This window comes from Ambystoma mexicanum, chromosome 5p, assembly GCF_040938575.1.
Source record: "Ambystoma mexicanum isolate Mex_15411 chromosome 5p, UKY_AmexF1_1, whole genome shotgun sequence".
NCBI classification, from domain to species: domain Eukaryota; kingdom Metazoa; phylum Chordata; class Amphibia; order Caudata; family Ambystomatidae; genus Ambystoma; species Ambystoma mexicanum.
In genome coordinates, this window is record NC_090930.1 from 966,995,677 (window position 1) to 967,021,685 (window position 26,009).

The 26,009-nt window shown below is 45.5% G+C and overlaps 1 protein-coding gene across 1 annotated transcript in view; it reads right to left on the bottom strand.

The window, feature by feature from the left end:
- The window catches only part of ABCA13 (ATP binding cassette subfamily A member 13), a 2,251,223-nt gene that overhangs the window by 90,852 nt on the left and 2,134,362 nt on the right, over window positions 1–26,009 (bottom strand). The window contains exon 46 of the mRNA XM_069613428.1: window positions 9,918–10,023. Coding sequence (XP_069469529.1) covers window positions 9,918–10,023 — 106 coding nt within the window. The remainder of the gene's footprint in view (window positions 1–9,917; window positions 10,024–26,009) is intronic.

Below are 26,009 nucleotides of genomic sequence, written 5' to 3' on the forward strand. Positions count from 1 at the left end.
GACACGATTTTGGAATGGTTACCGATTGTATGTAAATTAGGAGAGGATATCCCGGTACTTGTAAGATCCAAAAGATGTGTCTATCCAATCAGCTCACACAGTTTTTTTCATGTATGATTACATCTCACATTTGTGCACCTACAACCGGTCGGGTTTCCAAGCATCGCCAGGGCACACTTCACTCAGAAATTGGCATGTTCCAATAAATCTTGTGGAAAGAGCATGGCACAGCACTACTTCTGACTTTCCTTTACTAGACAATCCATGTGGCTCTGCACCGCTTTATCTCTGCTCACTCCCCATAGCCATGTTCAATTTATGTTTCTTTCACTTCCAAAACATCTGAACTCTTTTCATGAACTGTATTCTGCCAGTATGCATTACAGACCCTTACTCTCCTAGTCCGAATAAATGAAACTCCATCCATCCGGACATCTTCGATTCACCTCCTCTTTACACCACTGTTGTTCTCCGTAAAAGCAATTTCTTTTTCGGTATCCTTCAATTATATAAACGTTTCTCAACCTTCACAATGTCGAGTCTCAGCAACTAATTTGATTTGTTCGCATTATTCGGTGTTAATGTGTCTTGATGCTCTTCTAATTATATTATTGGATGCCTACTGTAGATCACTGTGAGAAGTAAATGATACAGCAGGTGTTCCAAAATAAACGTACATTTTAGAGACCCGTTGAATTATATACAAAAAAAAAAAAATCTGCACCAGTCAATTTTCTTGGGCCAGGGCAGTCTTGCTGTGGGGATTTACTTAGTACACCCATGTATAAAAACTAAAATGTTTGTGGTTCCTCTTTTCATTAAATAATTGTGTAGACATTTCCAAGCCGATACGTTTATTCAGTATGGATTTCTTTTTTTTAAAACACAAGCTTCTGAGTGCTAGATGCAGGAGGCTTGCTTTTCAATGAGCGTTTTATTCTGAAACGCTCTCCCTGCCCATGCATGTATTTATATATTTATTATTTGACTCCAAGGACAAGATTGGTGGTATTGTATCATCCACTGTGTTTGTTTGTTTGTTTGTTTATTCACTTTTTAAGCGCACCAAACCCGTGGGTAATAGGGTGCCATGAAAAGAAAATGCAAAACTTACAGGTTACATAGTAAAACAGTTGTACAATATCCAATATACATATATAAATTTCAAATAGATACAAAATATACAATATACAAGAATACAATTTGGCACATATTAACAGTAGTACGTTATTATTGCCCTAAATTAGGTGACACATAGTCATCTAAGCAGTAACACCAATGGCCAGAACGGTGGGAAGCATCAGATAGTGAACGGCTAAGGGTCAGTAGAGCTGATATGTTTGATGACACTTTTCTGAAGTGTAGGTAGGGTTGATCAGCTTTCAGGTCTTATGGCAGTAGGTTCCAGATTTTAGCTGCCTTCATTGGGAAGCTATTTCCTCTGATCGTATTGAGCTTGTATCTAGGTGTTGCCAGACAATTAACGTTGCCCGCTCTAGATGGTCTGTGAGAGATTTTCCTGTGGAGTTTGTCTGTAAGGTAACTAGGGCAGCGTTGCTTAGAGCTTTGTGGGTCAGAGATAGCATCTTTAACTGGATTTTATTATCAGTAGATAGCCATTTGTATTGGCGTATGATAGAGGATATATGGGTTCTTTTGTTTATGCCAAGTGCTGTTCTCAAGGCATTGTTTTGTAAAATGTGTAACCTCCGGGTGATGGTTTTATTAGTGTTGTGCATGGTGTCCCATGGTGCATTGTGATACATCAAGTGGTAGGGTACGAAAGAGCGTGACACATTTACTGAAGCTATGGGGAAATCCCATTCAAAAACGCTTTGTGAGTTGGGCGATTGTCTTCCTCACGATACCACCTTCTTGCTTTTTTAAGAAGCTCCCTCAACCCCTCCCAAAGCTTCATGCCACTAGATTGAGTTATTTCTGTCAAGAAGGCAGTCACTTCCGAAGAAAGACTTACCCTAATACATAATGGCTAGATTGATTACTCCTGGTTATCTTATTTACTCAGTGTCCTAATATTCCTCATCACACTCTTTGTCTCAAGGCGGATTCTCCTCATTGTGCATACTCGCCACCCTTTGCAGAATATATATGAAAGAGAATCCAGGGACCCCAAAATGTCTCTTCTCTTTCTTAAAATATCACTCCTCAGAGCCTGGGTATATCTTAGCTGTTCTCTCGGCTCTCCACCTGAACACATTTATATGAACCGACCACAGACTTGGTGAAGCAAGGTAAATTTAGGAATGGAACAAGCAAGTTTAGAACCCAGAGTAATGAGGATCACCAGTGAATGATCAGCAATGACCCCTATCTGTGACCTTTGTCACAGGCCTTACACACCGAGGATGCTCCAAGGCCAGGCTTACCTTCAGGGCCAAATTGTGTACCCATTCAGATGAAAAACACCAATGGATTCTGCACATCGATAATATATACACCGTGAGTCTATTATACGTAATGCACATCCTCACTGTGCACTGTAGCAAATTATGCAGCAATATAAATGTTTCTGACCGAAGCGCCTTCAAATTCCCCCAAGAAATCACTACCCTTATTAGAGTGTCCCTAAACCTGGAAGCTCTTCCTCAGTCTCAGAGTAGAAACAAAGATGTTGAGCTTAAAAGCAACCTGAGAAATTACTGCACTCACAGAAGGATTACACTTCTCTGCTGACATAGACTGTTTAGTAGCACATCACAAAGCAACATTCTTCCAATGTCAACCATGTACCTTCCTTCTTCCATGTTTCCTTTCTTCCCAAATGTTTAGACCTGACAAGAGCAATAGTAACCTTGCAATGCTACCCTATCAATTTCCAACCGACTAATCTACAAACTTGAGGACCAATTTTGCAACATATGGATGGCATGGGGGAAGGCACCATAAAATACCACACAGAGCTCCCTATTGGTTGATGAGACCATAATGGAGAAGCTCTGCCCTGTCTTTCCAATCCTTTCTTGAGAAATAACAGAATAAGGGGAAAAACAGGACATAGCCCCTCAGGTCCTGGAAGAGACCATTCATCCAGTCTCCAGACCTGGGAAAGCACGTATCCATGCAGAAATTCGAGGATGAGAATTGCTATTGTTGTGAAATGCATCTACTATAGATAAGCTGCTTATAATGCACAACTGCCAGAAAACCAGTTTAGTTTAGTTTGTTTATTTATAAAGCGCGTCTGAACCCTCAGGTATCTGGGCGCATAATCATGTGCACAGCAGAGTTACATATCGTTACACAAACACCTTAATACACCAGTCAGAGCATACATTAGTCCAGGCACTGAGTAGTTACATACAAGAATAAAGTATACAGAGAACAGTGTACAAGATAGTTACAGTGGAGAGTGAGGACCGGGTTACAGGGTGGTCCTGAGTCAGATAAAGCCAGGGTGAACATTACTACATGGTAGCAAACGGCGGCTGGCCGAACGGGTCATTGAGAGATTGGATGTTTAGGCTAGTAACCATGATTTCACCATGGCTCTGAATGGCCAGAATGCGGCTTCCGATCTAATTGCAAGAGGGAGGGTATTCCAGCATTGTGCTGCGAGCACTGGGGATCTTGAACCTCCTGCTGTTTTTAGGTTATAGTTGGGGATCTTTAGTTGGTGCAGGTAAGGGGTTCTGGTGGGTCTAGTGGAGCTATGTCTAGCAAATTTGTCTGAGAGGTAGCAAGGGGGGGTGCGTGACAGGCACTTATGGTTGATGACCAGGGTTCTTAGCTTGATTCTGTCGCGGATCGGGAGCCAGTGGACTTCTTTGCTGGCCATGGATATGTGAGCCTTGCTCGGGAGGTTAAGGGCACATCTTAGTGCATTATTTTGCAGGATCTGGAGCCTGTTCAAGTGTTTTGTGGTAGTGCCTAGGTAGAGTGTGTTGCAATAGTCTAATTTAGACAATATCAACGCTCTTGATAAGGTGAGGCAACTAGAGGTGGAGAGAAAAGGCCTACAGGCATTGATCAATTTATTGGTGTAGGTGGTGGCTGAGATGGTGGAGTTTATTTGTTTTTTTAGTGACAAAGTGGAGTCGAGGTACACACCTAGTGTTTTGACCTCTTTGGAGACTTTTATGATGTTGCCTCAATGGTAAAGGATTGATACCTTAAGAACTGCTTATCGTAGGCTCCCAGGCTCGCCTGAACAAACTAGACCAGTCTTATCGTCGTTGAGGCAAAGACTGTATGTGGCCATCCAGGCTTGATTTCTAAGTAGATTTCATTAAGCTTTGCAGCATCCTCTTCATAGCTGCCAGTGAGAGTGATGAGGACCTGGGTGTCGCCTGCATAATTAGTGTAGCTGACACCCGGATCGTCAAGACGGTCAAAGAGGAGCTTCGTGAAGATATTGTAAAGTGTGGGGGAAATGCAGGAGCCTTGGGGCACTCCACATATGATTGGGATAGGGTCCGCAGCCGCGGTGGGGGCGAAGACCCTAGTCGACCTGTCAGACAAAAATGATTATTTATACAATTATTTCAGAAAGGCTGAAGTTACCAACTCAATAAGTCCTTTAGCCAATTCTCCCTCATCAGAAGTAAGGCTACCCTCAGAGAGAGTAGAAGCAGCTCAGGCCAGAGGATGATCTTGTGCATCAGTGAAGCCACCAAAGGAGACTTTGATATGATATAATAGTGTATTTATATAGCGCCTATGCACATTGTGTTTCAAAGCGCTCAAGGCAAGGGAGGGAAAAAGGGAAAATACAATGACATTCTTACAGGCCATGAACAACAAGAATGTGAAATTAACTATCGTACTCGGCCAGGCAACATTTCAGATAGTGCAAGAGCCACGACACAGATAGGAAGGAAATAGGAAACAGACAGGCTTCTAGACCGTACTAGGCCTGACAACATTTCTGGTAGAGCCGGAATATACAAGAGGTGACGAAGAGGGGAGGAGAAAGGAGGGAGAGGAACAAAACAAGGGACTATCTTATTAGGCCTGACTACATTTCAGATAGTGATGGATGGGTGGGGAACAAGTATGGGAGGGAGGAAGAAAAACAATGGTTGCTATCACACTAGGACCAAGGACAATTCTGATGGAGAAAGTGCAAAGAAAAAAGTAAGAGAGGGTGGAGAGAGGGGGAGAGAACAGAGAATAAAACAGTGAAAAAGAGCAGAGAAGCAGAAGTCAGTACTGAACACATAACCATGAGTCATGTTGTGCCCATCTATGACTTGAATCCTGGCTAGCACTTGCTGATCTCTTGCAACATTATATGATGCTTAAGGAAGTCCAGCATGAGAATGACGAGATTCGAGATGGGTGAACCAACACAAGTCACATGAGTCCAAAAGTCAAATCAAAGCATCAGCAACAAGGTGGTGATGGTGTCACCATAATGTGTCAATACAAACTCCCACAATGGGCAGTGAGGGATTGTTGATGCAGAGGGGTAGCAGGAGAGGGCTGCCTTGGGGGTGGGAGGACAGCAAGATGAAGGATTTAGGCATACAGGCATCACATGCACACAACAGGGGGTTACAGCGAAATACTAGAGGCAGGCAGCGTTACACAACTTGCACATCTTACTGTGCCATGGAGCACCCGTCCTCACCACAGCACTGGAGAAGTTGACTTTGGCATTGCCTGGTGATGGTGCGGATGGCCTGTGGGGACAGAGGGATTAAACACATATTGGTGCATGCTTACCTGCTGTCTGAGCAGGGGTTCGGGCCCTGGGTCCTCCTGGTCTGAACAGTTCCAAACAGGAACTGCCCTTTTCTTCAGCTGACCTTCGCTTCGGACGCTTGGGCAAGAGATGCCCTTGATCTAAGAGTTAAGAGCAGGAAGGAAGAGGCAGGGCTCAGAAGGTGGGTGGTGCTTAGACCAGGTGACCTAAATCCACTTGCACCTGCTCCCCATCTGCAAAGGAAAAGAGGCTGGAGGGCTCCTTAGGTAGGTAAAAAAAGCTGCAAACAGGAAGGATCCAGGTGGGCAGGGCTTAGGCCAGGTGACCTAGATCCACTTGCACCTGCTCCCCATTTGCCTATTTTTTTAATCTGTCTTCCTTAGTATATTAGTGGTGGTGCAGCCAATCAGTTTTCGCAGATCGCGAGCTGAAATGCATGGAACCCGTAGGCTGCCTCCCCCAACCCCCTCCCAACCCCACTTACATGATTGTGGTGGCGGTGACGCCACTGCCACATTAGCTACCCTCCGTCTTCGTTTGCGGCAGCCATGGAAATAGGAAAGGGGCTCTATATGGAGCCCCACTTTCCATAACCATGGTGGCCATATTTGCAGAGCATTTTCATTCAATGTACGGGACGCCGCGCGCGTCCCGTTCTTTGAATGAAAATACTTTTTTTTGTAACACTCCGGGTTACCGCTTTATTAACCCGGGTTGCAAATAGTGTTAGCACCCTGTCCTAAGGTCAGGAACAGGGGGTAATGTCTAGTTGCACTCATTATAGGCAGGAGGGAACTTGGGCTGCTGGGCTGTTACTCTCCGTTCCAGCCCTTCGGACGGGGGCGCTAACATTATATTTGAGTAGCCAAGCAGGTGATTTCAGAGTGTTTGTGATGTCATGAGTGGAATGTATGTGTGCATGTGAGATGCCCTGCCATGTAGAATGATGCCCTACTGCTGGGTTCCATCTATGTCAGTTGGGAAGATGTAGCCAGGGTGGTGGCCACCGATGGGTCTTCATCTTCATGCAATCGGGAGGATAGTTCAGGGGCAATGCACAAGTCTTGGAAGCAAGACATCATGGAGCAACACAAGTTCGATCCCCAGGTCTGTGCTTAGAAACCTCTGGGTTTTAAGCACATTATAAATAACCGATTACAATTACAATGACTAGTATTAACATGTAACAGAAAAAAACAACTTACTAGGAAGACTTACCTGTGGTTCCAAGAATCCACTTTACAGCATACTTAATGACTCCCTTTTGATTTGTGTAGCTTCTTTATACCTGATTGTCAGTATAGAACCACCAGACGTTCCAACTGTGCAGAAAAATATAAGGCCTTCAGAAATGCTGCTAATTCCAACCAGTTGGAAGGCCAGGTCAGTTACTTTGTCACATGTTCTCGCTGGACTGAAATAGTCACCAGGATTGTTCCTCTACCTTTTATATATAAAAAGCGTGTGCTGCAAACTCATCTCAGAAAAGGTTATCATGCCATGTTCTTTCTGGAGAGGAGTGCCAGCTACCTTTTTTGAAATATTTGCAAGGAACTTGGGGTTGGTCACCCTAAGTTCCCTGGGGGCAACCAGACGTGGACTCCCTGCTCACTGTGCTCAGAGAGGCACAGCTTCACCTCACTGATGAGGCCCAACAAGGCTGAAAGATGTGTATGGGGATGCTGTTGGTACTCTTGTTCAGAGAGGAATTGCCATAGCATTTCGGTGCTGGACTGCCCATGTGGGTGGGACAAAGACTGATATGCAAATGTATATTTCCCATCTGTGAAAGGTACAGTGAGCAAAAAGCATGTGCTGCAAACTCTGATCTCAGAACAGGTTATCATGCCATGTTCTTTCTGGAGAGGAGCGCCAGCTACCTTTTTTGAAACCTTTTATAGAGTTGGCCGTTGAGAGAACAATAGTTTGGAGGGGGGTCAAATTACACCATGACCAGGGATTGGCTACTCCAATCACCACTTAGGCTTCAATCTCAAGCTTGGGCAGAGAGGGATGAGGTATTTGAAGTCCTGAGCTACATTAGACTAGACTGGTGATGGTGCATTCGATGTACCTCTGATTTCAATACAGAAGCACCCAAAGCGTCACCTAGGTGGGCACTGCCATGTCCCCTTGCAGTTGCATAAGAGAGACTCGGCACTGCCATGTCCCCTTGCAGTTGCATAAGAGAGACTCGGCACTGCCATGTCCCCTTGGAGTTGCATAAGAGAGCCGCGGCACTGCCATGTCCCCTTGCAGTTGCATAAGAGAGACTCTGTTTTTTTCTGTAATGCGTCAAAGAGAACGCTGACCAATTGGATTAGATTGGTAGGGATTAAATGGGACATTATACAGATTACACATTACACAGTTTATAAGAAACATATGTACTCGGACAAGGACACAGGCGCAGGCAACCATGGTTTTTGTCTTTAAAAGCCACATCCATCCATCCGAGGAGGAGCACACTCTCATCCCTGTAGATGGAGCATAGCCACCATTGGAACCAATAATGTGGTAAACACCCTCGGTGCTGATACGGTCCAAAGAAAAGAGCAATATCATGGCAAGCACTTATCTGTTGAATGCAGAATAGAGGAAACATTGGTGCCAGGAAGTTTGCTGGTTGAATTAGGGGAATTATGACTTGAAGAAACACCATTTAGAAGGGGCTTGGGTAAAACATTCTTTAAAAGCCTTCAATTTCAGTTCCAGCAGGAACCCCTCTGTGATTTTCATTATCAGGAATATAATCTAAGATACTCATAGGGCCTGTTCGAGCAGCATGGGTTTTCACACGGCTCCTGTGCACGCTTCCATCTGAATACTACTATAAAAGACATTGTGGAAAAGTGGCTCCTACTAGCAAAACACATACAATCAAAAGCATGACTTATCTGATGCTTGCAGAGCCCTGGTGGGGGCAGCAACACAGTCAGTCACCCCTGGCAAACCAGGAGGCAAGAGAACACTGATCCCTGGCTAACCATTTCCAGAGAAAAATAAAATGACAATTAACCCCAACATTGCAGCCTATGGTTTTATAACCTCCCCTCGCAAGGCCAGATGTCTGAGGATCAGAAACAGAGAATGTTGAGAAATTAGAACGAGCTGTGGAAGAACAGACCAACGAGACTAGTAGTATCAGCTCATGTGATTCGCCACCAATGTGCTTCAAAGATGGAAGGTGTGAGTAGGCGAAGAAACACAACAGAGTGCAGAAGATGTGGACAGCTGGGAAAGGCGTGACAGAAGGGAGAACTGTTAAACCTGGGAGGAAGGAGGCACAAGAGAGTGCTGGGAGCAACAGATGCTCTCACCTTTAGTGAAGCAGAACTGTGTACGAAGGACCTTTGATTTTTGGTCGGGTTCTAAATTCTGAAGGTAGTAGTGAGAAGTCTACAGAGAGGATAGGAGAGGGGAGAGACTTCAGAACCACTAGAGGGAGAACCTTCAAAGGCCCAGGAGCAGAGCAAGGTTCGTTGCAAGTTGATAGAGGTCCTATGAGAGTTTGGAAGAACTGGATGGTCGTTGGAGTGAGAGATGGTGTGCAGTGAAAGCAGGCGTGAGAGACAGGCAAGACTTCACATACTAGGAGGTGAAGGAAGCAGAGACAGAAAGAGATTGGGCAGTTGATTTTTTTAGCCATGCAATAGGCATTTCACAGGCACTGACATAATGGTACTACCTGGCCATAACAGGGCAACAGATGGAAAATGGTGTGATTACCTGGGCATATGATGTCATGCAATACCAAATGTCTATCGAATAACTCTACCCAAGCCAAAACTGTTGGTTAGTCATTGCTTGTTTTAGTAGAACATCAGTGCAAGGAGCAGAGATAAATGAAGTGGTGGAAGGAACACTTGGGTAAGATATATTTATTACACCAATAGCCCATTTACAGCTCCAGCTATGTCATTAGCTCTCAGTAGACTGATTGGAAATAACACTCAAGGGCAAACATTTGATGTTACTGCTTGATATGGCAGCTTAAGGTCCCTGGAGTACGTGTTTTGGGCAGGTAGTGAGGTGATGACCATAAGGACCAGCATTTCCATGGACAGTTAACGGGTGGGTATATAACCAAATGACGCCCATAGCTGTGTTTCCCTTTTTACATGTCATCTCCCTACTACCAGTATTCCAATGGAATAATTTCAGCTTATAGGTGTTGCTTAAGTGTCACCTAAAAGACAAAACAAAACATGAACATTCTGAAAACTCACTGCGTGAATGCCAGCATTCTTACCTTAAAACAAGTCCCCGGGAAGTGTAGGTTCAGACAGTCTGAAACCGCTGTGGGACAGCTTGTGTCCTTGGCGAGCCATACTTTAACAGAATAACCCTCTCCGAACCTAAGGGAAGACCAGAATTGTGTTAAATACATAGAAGTTGCATAAACAGATTGGTCGTCTACTAACACCACAATGTATGAGAGCAGGATAGGTTCTTATTGCCACGAAATGCTGCCACTGGAAGCTACCAGTGCAGATCTACGAGTGTTCTCTCATTCAACAGTGTTGCTTCTAATGACTTCATTATGACTAAAAGGAATGGAGAGGAGCTTGTGTAAGAGTTGCTTTGTAAGTGAAGTGCTGTGTGAAAAGGACAAGGAAGTGGGGTTGCACTCATGGCTGGAGAATGGTTGGAGGCTGAAGGTCTAATGATATTGTGCAGAATGGGTATACATGAGTAGTTATGACCTACCCTTTGTAAATGTATTTATTTACATAGCGATTTGAAGGGCACGTTGTGCAGTAAGCTACTGCCCGGAATGGTGGTAAACAAACAGTTCCGGGCTCCTTCTGATGGTCATGTAAGTTTGCATGGAGGCAGGAAAATTCATAGAGGAAAACGCTGTGTTTTTTACTGGCCGATGCCATTTTGATTCATGTTCCATGAATACAAGGTGACACGGAGTGGGAATTCTGCTCTTTGCATTTCCCGCTCCATGCAAAGAATCTGCATGCGTGTACCCTTACAGGACAATGGCTGGGCAGGTGTGTGGAAAATGATTGGCAAAGTCCACAGGCCATTTGCCAGGCACTGCTATTAGATGCTCAAGTACTCAAACCAGTTTACTCCTGCTACAATCAATGGGCAGTTAATACCACTACAACAGTGCCTTTCCCATGCCTACACGAAAGCCCAAACTATTAGCATTGCCAATGCTTGTTTTGCTTTACCCTTGATGCATCAAGGTTAAAGCAAATATACTACTTGGCTAATTTGGCCCACATTGAATTTAGGCCAATCTAGCCAGTAATAACACTTAAGGTGCTCAGTCAGGCTGGACATACTTTCAGTGGCATGGCATTTTTACTGGCTGGGCGTCTGTACATGGTAATAATGGCATATATTGGTGCAGCCTGCATGGACATACATGGGAACAACCAGCATGAATATATTTTTATACTAGCATATGTTGTGTGCGAAGGCGGCATGAAATGTATTGGGAAATGTTCCTGTGCACGGTTGGTGACTTGCAACTATTGGGTTTTTCCATGTGCTTCCATACAAAACCAATTGCAAACTGTTTGGATTTCTACCCAATTTTACAAAGAAAGTGTTGTAAAATGCATAATGTTAACCCAATGTTTCAGAAATGTTCTTGGGAGTGAGAAACCTCCTCAAGCAACCCTTGTTTGGTTTGGGCTCCCTCACTGTGCTCTGTCAATCCTGCATAATTGACATAAACATTTAAGCCTCTTAAATTCAGAAATTCACCAGCCTCCACTGTACGTCATCTATTTGTCACTGTGTATGATGTGTGTTTTAATGCGCACAAAGGGGCAAGGTGCTCCTTAATGCTGGCATCACACCCCACATGCTGACATGCCATCCTATATATAATAATGCATATGACACAGAAATTAGTCTGCCATAAACCTTCCTTCAGTAGAGAAAACTGTCGTCAATTGGCAGTTGTGGTAATAAACCATATTTGGGTTCCTCCGCACAAACTCAAGGGGAGATTTCTTGAGTCCTGTTTGCGGAGGAGCCGCCGCTGGCCCAGTGCAGAAAATTGTAAGGGGGCCTCACCAAATGTTTTGCCCTTGGCCTCACCACATCTAGTGACAGCCCTGCCACAGGGGTAAGTAGTCATGGCAATCTCTTTTTTTTTCACGGCAACCCCCATTACCCATCACCTCCATGCATGCCTTTGTGCACGGCTGCGGTCCAGCAGGACTATCTGTATGGCTAGGAAGGATATAGGCACAGAAAATATGGGACTGACCAGATTCCCAAGCCAATATCCACAACGTGGGGAGAATCATAAAAACCCTTCAGGAAGGACCACAATGCCATCGGGATCGTTAGTGGAACAGATTCTGTTCGGCCTCCAAAATGATTCTATTAATGATTTCTTTTCAAACTACTATGCATATGTGTTTTTATTGTTAAGCCATCAATCGCTTTTCAGCCTGTTATGCCATTACGGAAGGGGAAAGACCATATGCAAACCACTCTTGGTCTCATCCCAATAGAAGCAGTCCATCCTGAACTGCTAGGTCGCATACATTCTGCACAAGACTACCAGTAACTCCAAGCATATTTAGGCCTCATTGTGATTCGTCAGTGAGGTGTACCTTGGGTCTCTAGTCATAGCAGGCTCGGGACCCATTTCTGCCCATACTGCTCCCATTCAGGACGAGAAAAACACATCTAAAGGCAGATGGCTGGAAGTTTTGAAGTGAATCTTAACCTCTGGCCATTACTCTGGGCAAACCTCTAGATCATTGTTAATGGGTATCTTCATCGTCAGCCTCTCAGTTCCTTTCTTGATGTTTTGGTACCCGCTCATATCTTCGTTGCTGTGGCTTTTTTAAATGTTGCTGCAGAGGGAAGCAGTATATGGACTGTCATAATCGGTGAGCTCATCAAGTCTGCTCGTCCCATATGTTAGGGCATGATCACACAGCATGTGAGATGGCCAGATGCCCCTTGGGTGCTGTATGTGGAGCCATCCTCAAGCTCTGCATTTTTAATGAGAGACTCAACAGATCATTTGACCTGATTCTCAAAACTATGTTCGACTACATATCATCACTTGCATCCAAAAAGTTGTGTCTGATTCACCAAGGTGATCTTAATGTGGGCATACCAATAGATGCCTACATTCTGATACCCAGTTCTGCCCAATCCCAGGAATGGCACAATTATGTGGGAAATTCTGGTCATTTTAAAATGCCTGAATTCAAAAGCAGGATGTGTTTTAAAATGTGCAGACAACAGAACCGATACCCTACCTTTCTTCTCCAGTGCTTACAGTTGCTTCACCGCCCCTCAAGAAGACCACAAGGTGGTGACCATAAAGGAGCTCCATACACCAGCAGGTAAACCCTGTGGGGCTATTCCTATTGCTTTTGGGGCATTTGTTGATGCGCACCGACGACAATCAAATATCAGTGCTAATTTGTGCAACTGGGCAATTTGGTCACTACTGGTTGGCTTCTAACATCGTTGCAGCTGGTGCTTTTTCAAAAATATCCCCATTCCCCATTGCCTTGGGAGGGGCACTTAACATCTGTGGCAACATTTACTGAAACGTGGCCGCCACCTTCGTTCTCCTTCCAGGCACCGTAGTGCCTCAGCTTTCTTGATCACTGTGGACACTGTGATTGGCCTTTCCTAATTTTTCAGCAGCCAGTCAGTGAGCCGGGAGACAAGTGCCGGTACACCTTTTAAGGCCCACTACTAAGGCCCTGTCTGAGCCTGTCGGAGCATGCAGGTGCAAGGAGCAGCTCTCTCTGCTCTCTCTTCCTTTCCATGATACTACCCCCGCTGATACTCTGGTGTGCTCCTTTCCACACTACCTCCCTATTAATTTCGTACAGCACCAATCCATATCATCACCGTGTCACTCATACCAGGGAGTGTCTGTATAGCCACTGATGTTTCTCAGAGTGTTACCTTACATCTGTGCAGCCTTTCTTTTTTATGTATGTTTTTATTGCTTTGTTTTGAGAAAAAAGTGTTTATGTAGATTTACAATTCCTGTCTGCTAAATCCTACACACCTTAGCACCTGCAGCACACCAATTGTTGTTTTCTGTCTGCTTGGCCACCAGGTGCAATTCTTTTGCTGCATAGTGACTTTGACCCTCTCATTGGAACCTCTGACTGCGCCCCTCCTACTCCCTCCCCATGGCTCGTTCAGTCTCCCCTATCTTATCAAACTGTTTCTCCACCTCCTACCCTACCCACCTCCCACCCTCACCCATGGAATGGGAACCAAAAGAGGCCCTGGAAACAATTTTCAGGGGCCCCATATTTCACATTTTTATCAATATGTTGATAAAAATAAAATATAGAAGTGGCCCAGTGTGCAGAGGCCCAGAGGCAAATCTCCAGAGTACACTGTTGACCAGTCGAGCCCTGCCTAGCCTTCCTCTCTCACAAAGTCTGGAAGGAAGAAACTAAAAAAAGGCACTCTAAGAGCCAACCCTGGTCTCCCCATTGCAGACACCGGCATCAATGCTTCCTCCAGACAAACTATCACTGACATTCACTTTACTGTTCCTTCAACTAACCTATGGAATGCTCATATGGTCCCTGTCTTCTCCCCTTTCTCCTCCTCACCCAATACTGGCAGTACTGGATGGGAAGTGCTCTTGGCTCACTTCGCTTCTTTCAAATGCACCATTAATGTCTATTACAATGGCACTATCATGGCCCAGGGCTCTCAGCCCAACCTTCGACCTTCTGGACAGGCATCTTCCTTCCCTGTTCAACTTCCCACCCTCTCCTTCCAACCCCCCCACAAACCTCCCACAAACCCCACCAGGAGTTGCACTACACCCCTGTTCCCCCCCTCACAAATCTTTAACAAGGGGTCACCAGCTTCACTTAGCTACCTTCAACACTCGCTCTGCCATTAAACACTCCTCTAACATCTGTCACCTCCTTGAAGACCTTGACGTCCTCACTCTTACTGAGACTTGGTTGAAGGCCAGCTCTGTCACTGTTTTTGACACTCTTCTTCCTGATAGTTACAGGGTCATATCCAACCCCAGATCCTCTTCATCTGGTGGTGGAGTTGCCCTGATATTCCCTGAGTGGACTCCTGCTGCCATCATCCCCTCTCAATCCTACTCTTCCTTTAAAAGGCTAGTCTTCAGGTTTCTCTATTTCCCCTTCTTTCAATGTTACTCTTGCTACCATCTACAAATCCCCTGGTCCATCCTCCCTTTTCCTCTCAGAATGGGCCAACCACTCCTCTTCTCTACTCTCCTCCTCTCCCAAACGTATCTTCCTTGGCTATTTCAACATCCATTTCGAATCCCCTGATGTGGTCACCTCTCTCTTCCATGACCTCTGCAACTCTCTCTCACTATCCTTCCCTCTGGCCCCACCCACTATGCAGGGCACATCTTGGATAGACTCATCTTGTCAGACATTTCTCTCTCCAACTGCCTCACTACCTCTCTATCCTGGTATGACAACTCTCTCCTCTCCTCCGTTCTTGAGCTCCCCTACCCCCAGTCTCCTTCTCAAGCACTGCCAATCTCCTTCTCCCTCGTGTGACCAATGAAGCATGTGTCAGTGCTGCCTTTACCTCCTCCTTCATCCCTCCCCAATCCCCTTGTTTGGATTCTCCCCCTGACTCTGTCCTAACAAACCTCCATCTCTCTATCAGTAACATTCTCAGCATCCTTGCCCCTCTCATGAGGATTCACAGGTAACCTGCCACCAAATGAAACTCTTTGTATGACTCTTACTTAACCGCCTCCAAAAAAAGAGCTCATGTCCAATCTAGCATCTATGGAGCCTCAAACAACACGGCGGAACTCTTCAAAATCTGCAAAGAACTTGTCAATCCTACCGCAGTGTCCTCTTCGCCTCTCCCCTCCCAGGCCGTATGCTCTGCATTGGCTCCCCATTTTTCATCCAAAACTCTTGACATCCTGTCCTCTCTGTCATCCGCTCCCTCTTACCACACCGCACCTCCTTCCACCTCTTCTAACTCTTCTCTACCCCCACCCATACTCTCCTCCCTCTCTCCCATTACACCAGATGTGATCTCTAGAGTTGTGCAGTCTATGAAAGTCTGCTCTAAACAGGTGCAACCCTGCTCCTCCAGAACCATCAAGGACAACATTGGCATTCTCGCCCCTGACATGGCTGACCTTTACAACCACTCTTTTGCCACAGGCTCTTTCCCTCAAGCACTTCCTTGTGTACCCTCTCATAAAAAAGCTATCTGCTGACCCCTCTTGTTCACCTAACTATTGACCTATCTCTATAAACCACTTCTGGGCAAACCTGTGTAAAAGCTGGTCATCCCCCAACTCACTGTCCACACTAAAATGGCTGGCTGCCTCCATGACAGCCAGTCTGGCTTCTGGGCAGCCAGAGGCATGGAAACCGCTCTTCTGAATACCCGTGAAGACCTACTATCCAATCTGGACTCAAACTCTCCATCTGTACTGATATTTCTCCATCTCTCCTCTGCCTTTGACACTGCCAGCCACTACATCCTCATAAACCATCTCTGTGATACCCTAGGCATCATGGACAGAGCACTGGCATCGCTTACTTCTTTCCTCTCTAACAGACCCTCCCAAGTTCAAATGGGTCAGTTTCTGTCCTCCACCTCACTCTCTTCTTGTGGTGTCCCTTAGGGCTCTATCCTATCGGCATGGTTTTTCAACATCTACCTTGCAACTTTTCCCACCTAATCTCCACCTACTCCCCTCACTTCCAGTGTTATGCAGATGACACACAACTCTCCTTCCGGCTGCCGTCCCCCACCTCGTCGTCCTCCTCTTCCTGACTTATACGTGACTGCCTGAATGCTATTCGGGCATGATGTTCTGCCAATTATCTCCTCCTCAATGCCACAAAGACTGAGATCCTTCTAATTGGGACACCTGCTCCCAGCCCCCCCCCCACTCTCATGCCAGACTCCTTGGGTCCCCTCCCCTCACACCCATGTGAGCCAAAATACCTTGGTATCATCTTTGACCACACACTCTCCTTCTCTCTACACATCATAGACCTTGCCAAGAAGTCTGACTTTCAGCTCCATCTCCTTAGGGGAACTCTACCTCTCCTCACCTACCCTTAGAAGCTCAATGTCTGCAGAACCCTGGTTCTCTCTAAACCTGACTACTGCAACAGCCTCTTCCTCAACCTTGCCCTTTCCTCCCTTCGCCTCCTCCAATTAATCCAGAATAGGGCTGAAAGACTTATCCTTGGCCTCAAGCCCAGGGACCGCATTTCTCCAGCCCTACAGTCTCTCCACCGGCTCCCAGTGACTGCATGGATCAAATTCAAAACGCTCTGCATCATCCACAAGGCTGTCTGGGGCGTGGGTTCTCTCTATATCCAGATTTCCATCCCTAAATACAGCCTAGCCAGAATCCTTCAGTCCTCAGGCTTCAACTTACTGCAGGTCAGACGCTTCTACAAGCAGAGAGTGGGAGGTAAATCCCTTTCCTCGGCTGGTGCCTGCCTCCGGAACAGCCTCCTTCTCCATATCAGACTTCAGCCAGATCTTCTTAAGTTCTGGAAACTTCTCAAGACCATCCTTTTCTCCTTTGCCTTCCATCTCCCCCTCCCATGCTAAGCTCTCCACCTGCTGCAGCAGCTGGGGCCTGATCCCTTCTGAGTCATACTGGGACCATACCACCCGCCTACCAGTCCCTCCCAGCATCCTTTGCCAGCACTTGCCCTTGGGCTCCCTTTCCCAGACTATACTACCCAGTCCGCCTTCCCACTGCACTTTACCGCCCCTCCCCCTCTCTCCCCTGGCACTTGCTGCCTTGAACTGCACAGCACTTGCCCACCCCGCTTCCTAGGGTCTCCCCACTATTGCACTTCTGCCTCTACCCCACCCCTTGGTACTTATACTCAAGCACTTGCAAGGTAGGATTGTTACAAGGCCAATATAACTGTCTCCTTTTATTGTTGCTGTTTTTCGTATGATATCCCATGTCCCCTCCCCACTTCTTATCTTGTGGTGCCAGGAAAGACTCATGTATAGGCACGGTACAAATGTCCAATAAAATGAATGCAAGAGAGTAATTTCTGAAATGTTCATGTATTTTTAAGCAAGCGAGCACTGTTGTCTCACTTGCATTTCTATCCACAAACAGGGATAGACATGTTTTTTTTTTATATATCACAATGACGGGGCCATCCCTGTCAAACATGCTTTCATCACCTATATGGATACTGGCATCCTGTTAATCATGTACTGCCATGAGTACACTCCCAACACTGTTTGCTAAAGGGATGACCAGAGCATCATTTGCGCTGGCTCTCAGTCCACCGAAATGAGCAGGTGAACTTTAGAAAAAGTCCGATATGCACATTTGTAAAAGTCACGCAAGTAAAAAAAAGTGCATCGTGGGCACTTTTACTTGCTTGACTTTTTGAGAATTTCGCCCTTTGATTGTTCACTTGAAGTGAAAGGTCAATACATGTAAAATACAGGAATGGCAGTCCTTGCCAGAACCCAGTCTACAAGCTGACTGGTAGATTCAATCTGTTCTCCGAGCTTTGGCTGCAGTGGAGATGGTGGCGACTCTCACTCGGGGTAAGCTGAAAGGCTTTGTTGCTAAATGAGAGAAAACTGAAAGAGAGTTATATCGGATGTACTCTGTTGCATCGAACCATTGCTCAAATTGGGTAAACCCAGTTGCCTGGGATAGGAACAAGGCCTTATGCAGGTAGCATCATGAAGGCCCATGTTCTCATAGCACTGCCCTGAAAAGTGAAATGTTGTCATGTAATTTTCAGTACTGAGAAAAACAAAGGTTTTTTTATTTTGTATTCATTACATTTGTATAGCGCCCAGACCCGGTGGTGTCATGGCTCTTGTACGGGGACAGTAAGAGTTAAGAGTGAAAGGCTGAAGATAACAGTCAATACATACATAAAGTAAGTACAGGGGCGCGGTCATGGAAAGGGTCAAAAGCATAGGGGTGTATCAAGAAAACACACTCCGGTGAAGTCCAGCCTCATGGCTACTTCAGGTACGTAAGCAGACATGAAAGCCAAAATATATATCACATACTGGCAAAGCCACGCCTCATGATGCGGGGGGCACTTCAGGTATGTAAGCAGACATGAATGACAAAATAAGCGTGAGCTCACATACTGGCAAGCCACGCCTCATGATGCGGGGGGCACTTCAGGTATGTAAGCAGACATGAATGACAAAATAAGCGTGAGCTCACATACTGGCAAAGTCACGCCTCATGGTGCGGGGGGCACTTCAGATATGTAAGCAGACATGAATGACAAAATAAGCGTGAGCTCACATACTGGCAAGCCACGCCTCATGGTGTGGGGGCTACTTCAGGTATGTAGGCGAGTTTCAGAGGCATAGCGGAGAGAAAGAGTCAAGTAATTGCAAGTCAGGTCACATCCATTAGTAGCAAAATGCTGCAAAAGTAAAATTAGCAGGAATTTTAAAATTGGTGGGTAGCAAGTCACATCATTTACAGTGAAATATTACAGGACCATAAGTAGGCTGCTGAGGAGAGCGTAACTATGTTTCTGGTGTAAAGGTAGCCACAAACTAGAGAAATGAGAAATGAAGAAATGAAGGAAGCGATGCTACACCCAAGTTGCAGTGAGGACACGAGACAAATAGGAGCTGCACAGTAAGAGTGGTTAAAGCTGAGGATACAACAGGTATGCATTGGGCTATTGAGCGTCGGAGGGTCCTAGGTTAAACAGGTGGGAGGTAAGGGATTCATTAGGTGGTAGGATCCCAGGCGTAGCATGCTAGCAGTATCCTGTGCAAATGGGGGATGCAGTGAATGACTCTGGTGAAATATATTTTGCGGCACAGATTAGATGATGGAAGTGTGTTTCCAGAGCGTGCGAAGGTGCGGTGCATAGAGTGTGCATGGCTGTCAGCCAGAGGAGCAGAATCGACATTCTGAGAACCCATGCAGCATACGCCGATATGCGGAGTGCAAAGCGCCCAGGCGGGGAAGTGTGAGGCTGTTTGAGGCAGAATGGGGTGTTAGATGGCCTTGAGCCGTCTTACCCGCCGAGCAGGTATTCGATGCGGCAGACAAATTGGCATTGCAGGAGGCTGAGTTCTTCGGTAGAAGAGTGCTGTGGGGTGGACGTGCATCCCCTCCATGGCCAGACAGAAATGTGAAGCCTTAAATCAGGACAGGCTTTGCCTTGTGGCTCAGCCAGACCATGCTACTGATGTAATCCAATGGCCAATCAGGTCGCCTCATGTGGGGAGGTGTGTCCAGGGCTGGCAAGCCCGTGTAAGGTTGTATAGTCAGCACGGCGACCATATTAAGATGCAGGCACGGTATATCCAAACACACTTGCATCTCAGCTGAGGGGGCCTGGGCCTCAATGATGATCATCTCTCCTGAGCAGTGGTCTTCCTTACAGGGCCAGACAGGGATGTGCAACATTAAATCAGGGCCGTTAGCCTCCTGCACTGCCTCCGGGACACTCCTGGCACTGGGATCTGTAGCCATACAGCCCCCCACTCTTCTTCTGCACTTATAGGATGTACCTTATCTGACTAATCATGCACTTGCCACTTGCTGGCTGCACTACCCTTTTCACTGCATTTACTTACATATTTCTTTCACTTATTATGTATTCTTTTATCTCCTCTGTTCCGCACTTTCGACTTCTCCCCCTTCCAAGCACTTTCTCCCTTTCCCTTTTACATGCACTTGCGCGTTCCTAATGTCACTGGGCCGAGTAAGATCGCTATTTTTGTTCTCCCCTGTTTCCCTCCCTTTGCTTGGTTGTGCTCTTAAACATGTGTGTATGAGCGCGATATAAATGAAATATCATATCATAGGGCCGGCTTGATGTAATCCGATGGCCAATCAATTGGCCAAATTAATTGATGAAATACATAGTATCAAATTAAGCATCACACCACACTCAGAAAAAGTAGTAATAGCAGTATATAATGGATTATCACCTTAAAAACAAGAAAAAGAAGAACTACTAACAGGCACATTGCTTGCCCCACACCCAAAAATACAAACTCTCCATATCCATTTAATTGACAGTTGCAAAACCTGTATTGAAAAAAGTCATGCATGTCTCAGGCACGTGCCCCTGCCGTCGCCTTCCCCTGCCCACAGAGTGAGGAACCTACGAAAGGATGCTAGCGGGTGATCTTCCCCTAGCGGTAGTGATAGGAATGGCAGGAGAAGCAACTTGCTACTTTCTTTGTCCCTAGAGACCACTGCGCATTTCTTTCTTCTCTGCCCATTAGCTATCAAGCTCAGAAAGTTCTTGCTTAAGCAACTCTTTATAAGGAAAGGCACACATGGCCTGAAAGGGGCCATGGGGATCGCAAAGTTCACAGCTGAAACAGCCGTAGTTTGTTGCTGGTTCCCAATTCCTCATCCGTGCATGGAAGAGGCGGGCTTGGTGCTATAGAAAATTGGGAGTAATGTGAGCTGAGAGCTGATCTGTCTGGGCGGACCCCTCTTTTCACATTTCTCGGGTCTGAGACGCTAAGGCTGCCAGATGGTTTATGTTTTCAAACTCTATTCACATGTTATATATATATATTTATATGAGGTTTACATATTGTGATCTTATAGTATATTTCTTTTCTTGCTATTGTTTGCAGATGAGTGCATTATAAATGGTTGGGGTTTGGAACATTTAGGGCTCCCTTTGCTATTCTGTTTGTTATGCGTGAATGTGTATTTGTCATGATCCACACACAACTATTGATTGCTTTGCTAGAGTGATAGTGACGGATAACTCATGTTTATTTCACTCCACCTTCACAATGTGCGAAAAAAAAGATATTTATACAGATACAAGTATCTCCTATCCCTGCCTCTCTCTTGAACACCTACCCTGCTGGTCTTGTCTTTTGATGGTCCTTCCCTGCGTGTAACTGTGCGCCCTGATGCCTACGGGCTACCAGCGTGCTACAAATAAATAATAATACATATATATATATATATATATCCAAACCAACAAACCGTGCAGACGCACGTTTGCAAATATACTCCTTCCCCTCCAAAAGCATGTTTTAGTAAGAAAGGAGCAACAGCATCCTTAAGTTGACACACAGTCCTTTATTAGTGAACCCCTAAGCAGGGACAAGAAGCTAGTGTTTCGCGTTTCACAACGACCTCGTTGCTTGATCACACACCATATATATTTAGAGGAGTGCATGTTTGCTTTCTGGAAACAAGTCTGTCTTTAGAACGATTGTGCACAGTGCATTTTTAAAAAAATTTTATCATTATTATAATAGGCAAATCCCATTGACGAACGCTTTGTAAATCAGGCCGAATATGTCCATTCATGTGCGCATCTGAAGTTGTGACATGATTCTTAAATGAGTGCCAGCTGTTGAACTGTGCACAAGCAAGCTGTTGAATTTGACGTTTTCAATTAAATGTGTCGTGGGCTGCCCGTTTTTGACAGTTCATGTACAGGCTTGGACTGGCCTATAGGGCAATAAGCCGATGGCCGAACCAAAAAAACGCAAAAGGCTAGTCTGGGGCAGTTTTATTGGTGAAAGTGGGCCAGGTCGATGAGTTACTTCACTATGCAGCTAATAGTTTGGACCAGTGTTACTGAATAATCATTTTTTAAAATGCACAATTGTCATCACGTTTTATCCAAAAACTCCACCTTGGGTACTATTCAAACAGTATAACAAAAGCAATGAATTGCCATTTGCACCTCTGGGACACTTTTTCATTGATGCCCAAGACAATTTTTTGGCCCAGTCGGACCCTGTTCACGTAGAGCCCAAACTTCTAGGCGACACATTTTCTAACTTTTGCAACAGTGCTATAAGTTTAAACTGTACTTAGAACCAGTTTTGGGAGCAAAATGTTTTTCACCAATTCATATTAAATGAAGATCTATGCAGTGGAATGAAATGGATTCACCAGTTTCCCTCTGCCGGCATGATGGGGAAACACCAAATTTTGATTGCTGCAAATTTGGCAAGAATCCATGGCATTGCATTTTGAAACAAGCAAGACAAATGAACAAACAAGCGTTATTTCATGTTTGTCTGTGCCTGCAACGAGGATGAAAAAATAATCTTTCGCACTTTTCCAATGTGAAGGATAAGACATTAGGCAACACTACATTGTGCTTGATTTTTGGCCCAAGAAATATGGATTGGGCAAACTTGCGAACTAAAAGTGTAGCCCTCTACAAACGTTAAGATAATCTAACCACAGGGGTGCCGTTAAAAACGTGTTTACTCTTGTGGCGCCCATATTGTTGATGGAATCATGATTGGATCTGTGGTCAAACAAAAGATACACTTTTTGATCAGACTTTTTAAAGGTCTAAATTGCAGAAGAATTTTCATTATTTATAGTTAAATTAATGTTATCTGAAATGTCTCTTGCAACTCAACCAAACCCCAAAACAGTTAACCCCTCAACTACTGGGCTATTATTCACATGTATGCAAATAGGACGAGCAAACTCGTCCTCAACACTTAAGAGTATTTTGTCATGTAAGATTTCCCACTGCCAAGAGAGTGTGTTATTTCTCTGTGATGTGCCTTTTGCTCCTCTCAAGAAGAGTCGCACCCTGTCTGTTGCGTTCACAAGGAGCAAAGATATTAACTGGTATTTCCTTCCTGAGTGCAATAGCAAAAGTTGAAGCCTAATGCACATCAGACTGACTTCCATGCTAACGTCCTCATCTCTTAAAAGCGCCCACAGGCGAGATTACTGTTGTTAACAAAAGATACCCTCCAGGTATTCACATTCCTGTGCAGGGAAATAGTACCCGAGATGCTGATTCCAGAAAGGATCCTCCCCAGAGTTTAGGCCGATAGTTCATTAGAGTTAAATAGGCAGTTGGCTCCATTTCATGTTCTGTGGGATCCCATTAGAAGTTTGAAATTCCTCCGATGATAAGAAGGGGTAGTCCATCATAATACCAAGATTTGGGACACAGGTCTTCAAAGTCTTTAAAGCCAGAAACCTAGCTGGATCCTTGACAAAAGGTTCCCTTGCTGACCTAAAAGTTGCATATCTGCCAGAGTCCCTGCCAGAGCTGAAGATGGGGCGAGTTAGTAAGTGTGCTCCTTTATTCGGGGCCCTCTACAGTACATGGAGGTACCTGTCTACAGGTGCTGGGCTGCCGTTCTGCTTCTATAGCAATGCTGACATCTCTCTGGCTTCTACTCAAAGGACTGTGTTTCTTCTCCCTTTGCCACTGGATTGCGGGACTGGCTGACTAGTAAAGGTCCCTGCAGAGCAGTGATGTGCCGCCCTGGTGCACACGTGCCTCTGGTCAAAAATCTCTAATATGCCCGGTCAATTTCATGGGGACTTCCGAGAGACCACCTATGAACACGGATTCTCTGTCTCTAGGCCTTGTGCAGAGAACACAATGGGAGCTGGACGTCGGCAGCAACAATGTTGGTACTACGGCAAGTATAGCTGTGGACTATGTCATCTGGTGACCTTTCCCGGGATGCTGTTTCATGTTGATCACCTGTACCTCCAGAGAACCATAATGTAGGTGACTCTGGGCTTCAGAATAGAATGCCTTCACTGGATACCCACTGTACTAATGACACTCCAGGAGAACATACGTTCCCTACGCCACTCTCCAACCCCATGAATTCATAGATGAGTTATACAAAATGTGTTCAAAACTATTGTCTCATTAGAAATATTTACATTTGCCATTGTAGACTAGTGAAGGAAATTAAATTCTCATAAGCAATGGTATTTAGACAAGCAAAATGTCTTCCTTCGAAACCAAATCAATATATTAGTGAAATAACAATTCCCCGAAGACCTACAGCACCCCCGATTGTCCCTCCCCCAGTGTCCCTCCTATCCACACCTGATTATGTTTTGGTTTGTGATGTTCATCTCTAAACAAATTATACAATAAGTGAATTGATGCGCTTGAGATGTGTGTTTACTGTTAAAATCAAATAAAAAGATTGATTGGAAATAAATAGTGCTGGCATGTTTGAGGCATTGCATGCTGTCCTTGGGGTATTTCAGGAATACACACTATTTAGCCTGTCTAACACTTCTTCTGCATGTTCTTTTGAGGGTTGAACCTATGAACCTATGGGAAGATAATATGTGTAAGAAGTAGGAATCACTGCACATAATCTATATTATTTGAGATCACAACCTTCATGTGTTGGGATAGAATGGTTCACCAACCCATGGGAGTGTGTCAAGTAGGTATTAGAACTGATAATGTGAATCTTGCAAAATATAGATGCAGAGATGCGATGTCCTCAATTCTAGCATATGTTAGGATGCATGCAGGCATATCTGTGCATTAGGAGTGCCCCTCTCTGCACGGATTAACAGCTGTGCTCATATTCGAGTGGTTAGGGAGCATCCAGCAGCAGAGTATGTGACATCTAAGTTTAATCAGATTTCTTTTCTAAAGTAAGCACTTGCTTCAATTGTAACTCTCTGCCACCTCGTGAGGTGTTCCAGGCCCTCATTCGCTCTAAATGCATAACAGATAGATCCGGGATCATGTGCCCTCCAAATGAAATCAAGTAAATGCAAGTACAATCTACCTCGGGCAGAGCACGTCCTGCTGTGTTTTTATCGCAGCAGGAGGGAGGAGTGAGCCTCACCGCAGTAGTAAGGATGAGTGAGCCTCAGCGGAGCAATAAGGATGAGTGAGCCTCAGCGCAGTAGTAAGGATGAGTGAGCCTCAGCGGAGCAGTAAGGATGAGTGAGCCTCAGCGGAGAGCCTCAGTGCAGCAGTAAGGATGAGTGAGCCTCAGCGGAGCAGTAAGGATGAGTGAGCCTCAGTGCAGCAGTAAGGATGAGTGAGCCTCAGCGGAGCAGTAAGGATGAGTGAGCCTCAGCGCAGCAGTAAGGAGGAGTGAGCCTCAGCGCAGCAGTAAGGAGGAGTGAGCCTCAGCGGAGCAGTAAGGATGAGTGAGCCTCAGCGGAGCAGTAAGGATGAGTGAGCCTCAGCGCAGCAGTAAGGATGAGCGAGCCTCAGCGCAGCAGTCAGGATGAGCGAGCCTCAGCACAGCAGTAAGGATGAGTGAGCCTCAGCGCAGCAGTAAGGATGAGTGAGCCTCAGAGCAGAAGTAAGGATGAGTGAGCCTCAGTGCAGCAGTAAGGATGAGTGAGCCTCAGTGCAGCAGTAAGGATGAGTGAGCCTCAGCGCAGCAGTAAGGATGAGTGAGCCTCAGCGCAGCAGTATGGATGAGTGAGCCTCAGAGCAGAAGTAAGGATGAGTGAGCCTCAGTGCAGCAGTATGGATGAGTGAGCCTCAGTGCAGCAGTAAGGATGAGTGAGCCTCAGTGCAGCAGTAAGGATGAGTGAGCCTCAGTGCAGCAGTAAGGATGAGTGAGCCTCAGCGCAGCAGTATGCTGCGTAAGGATG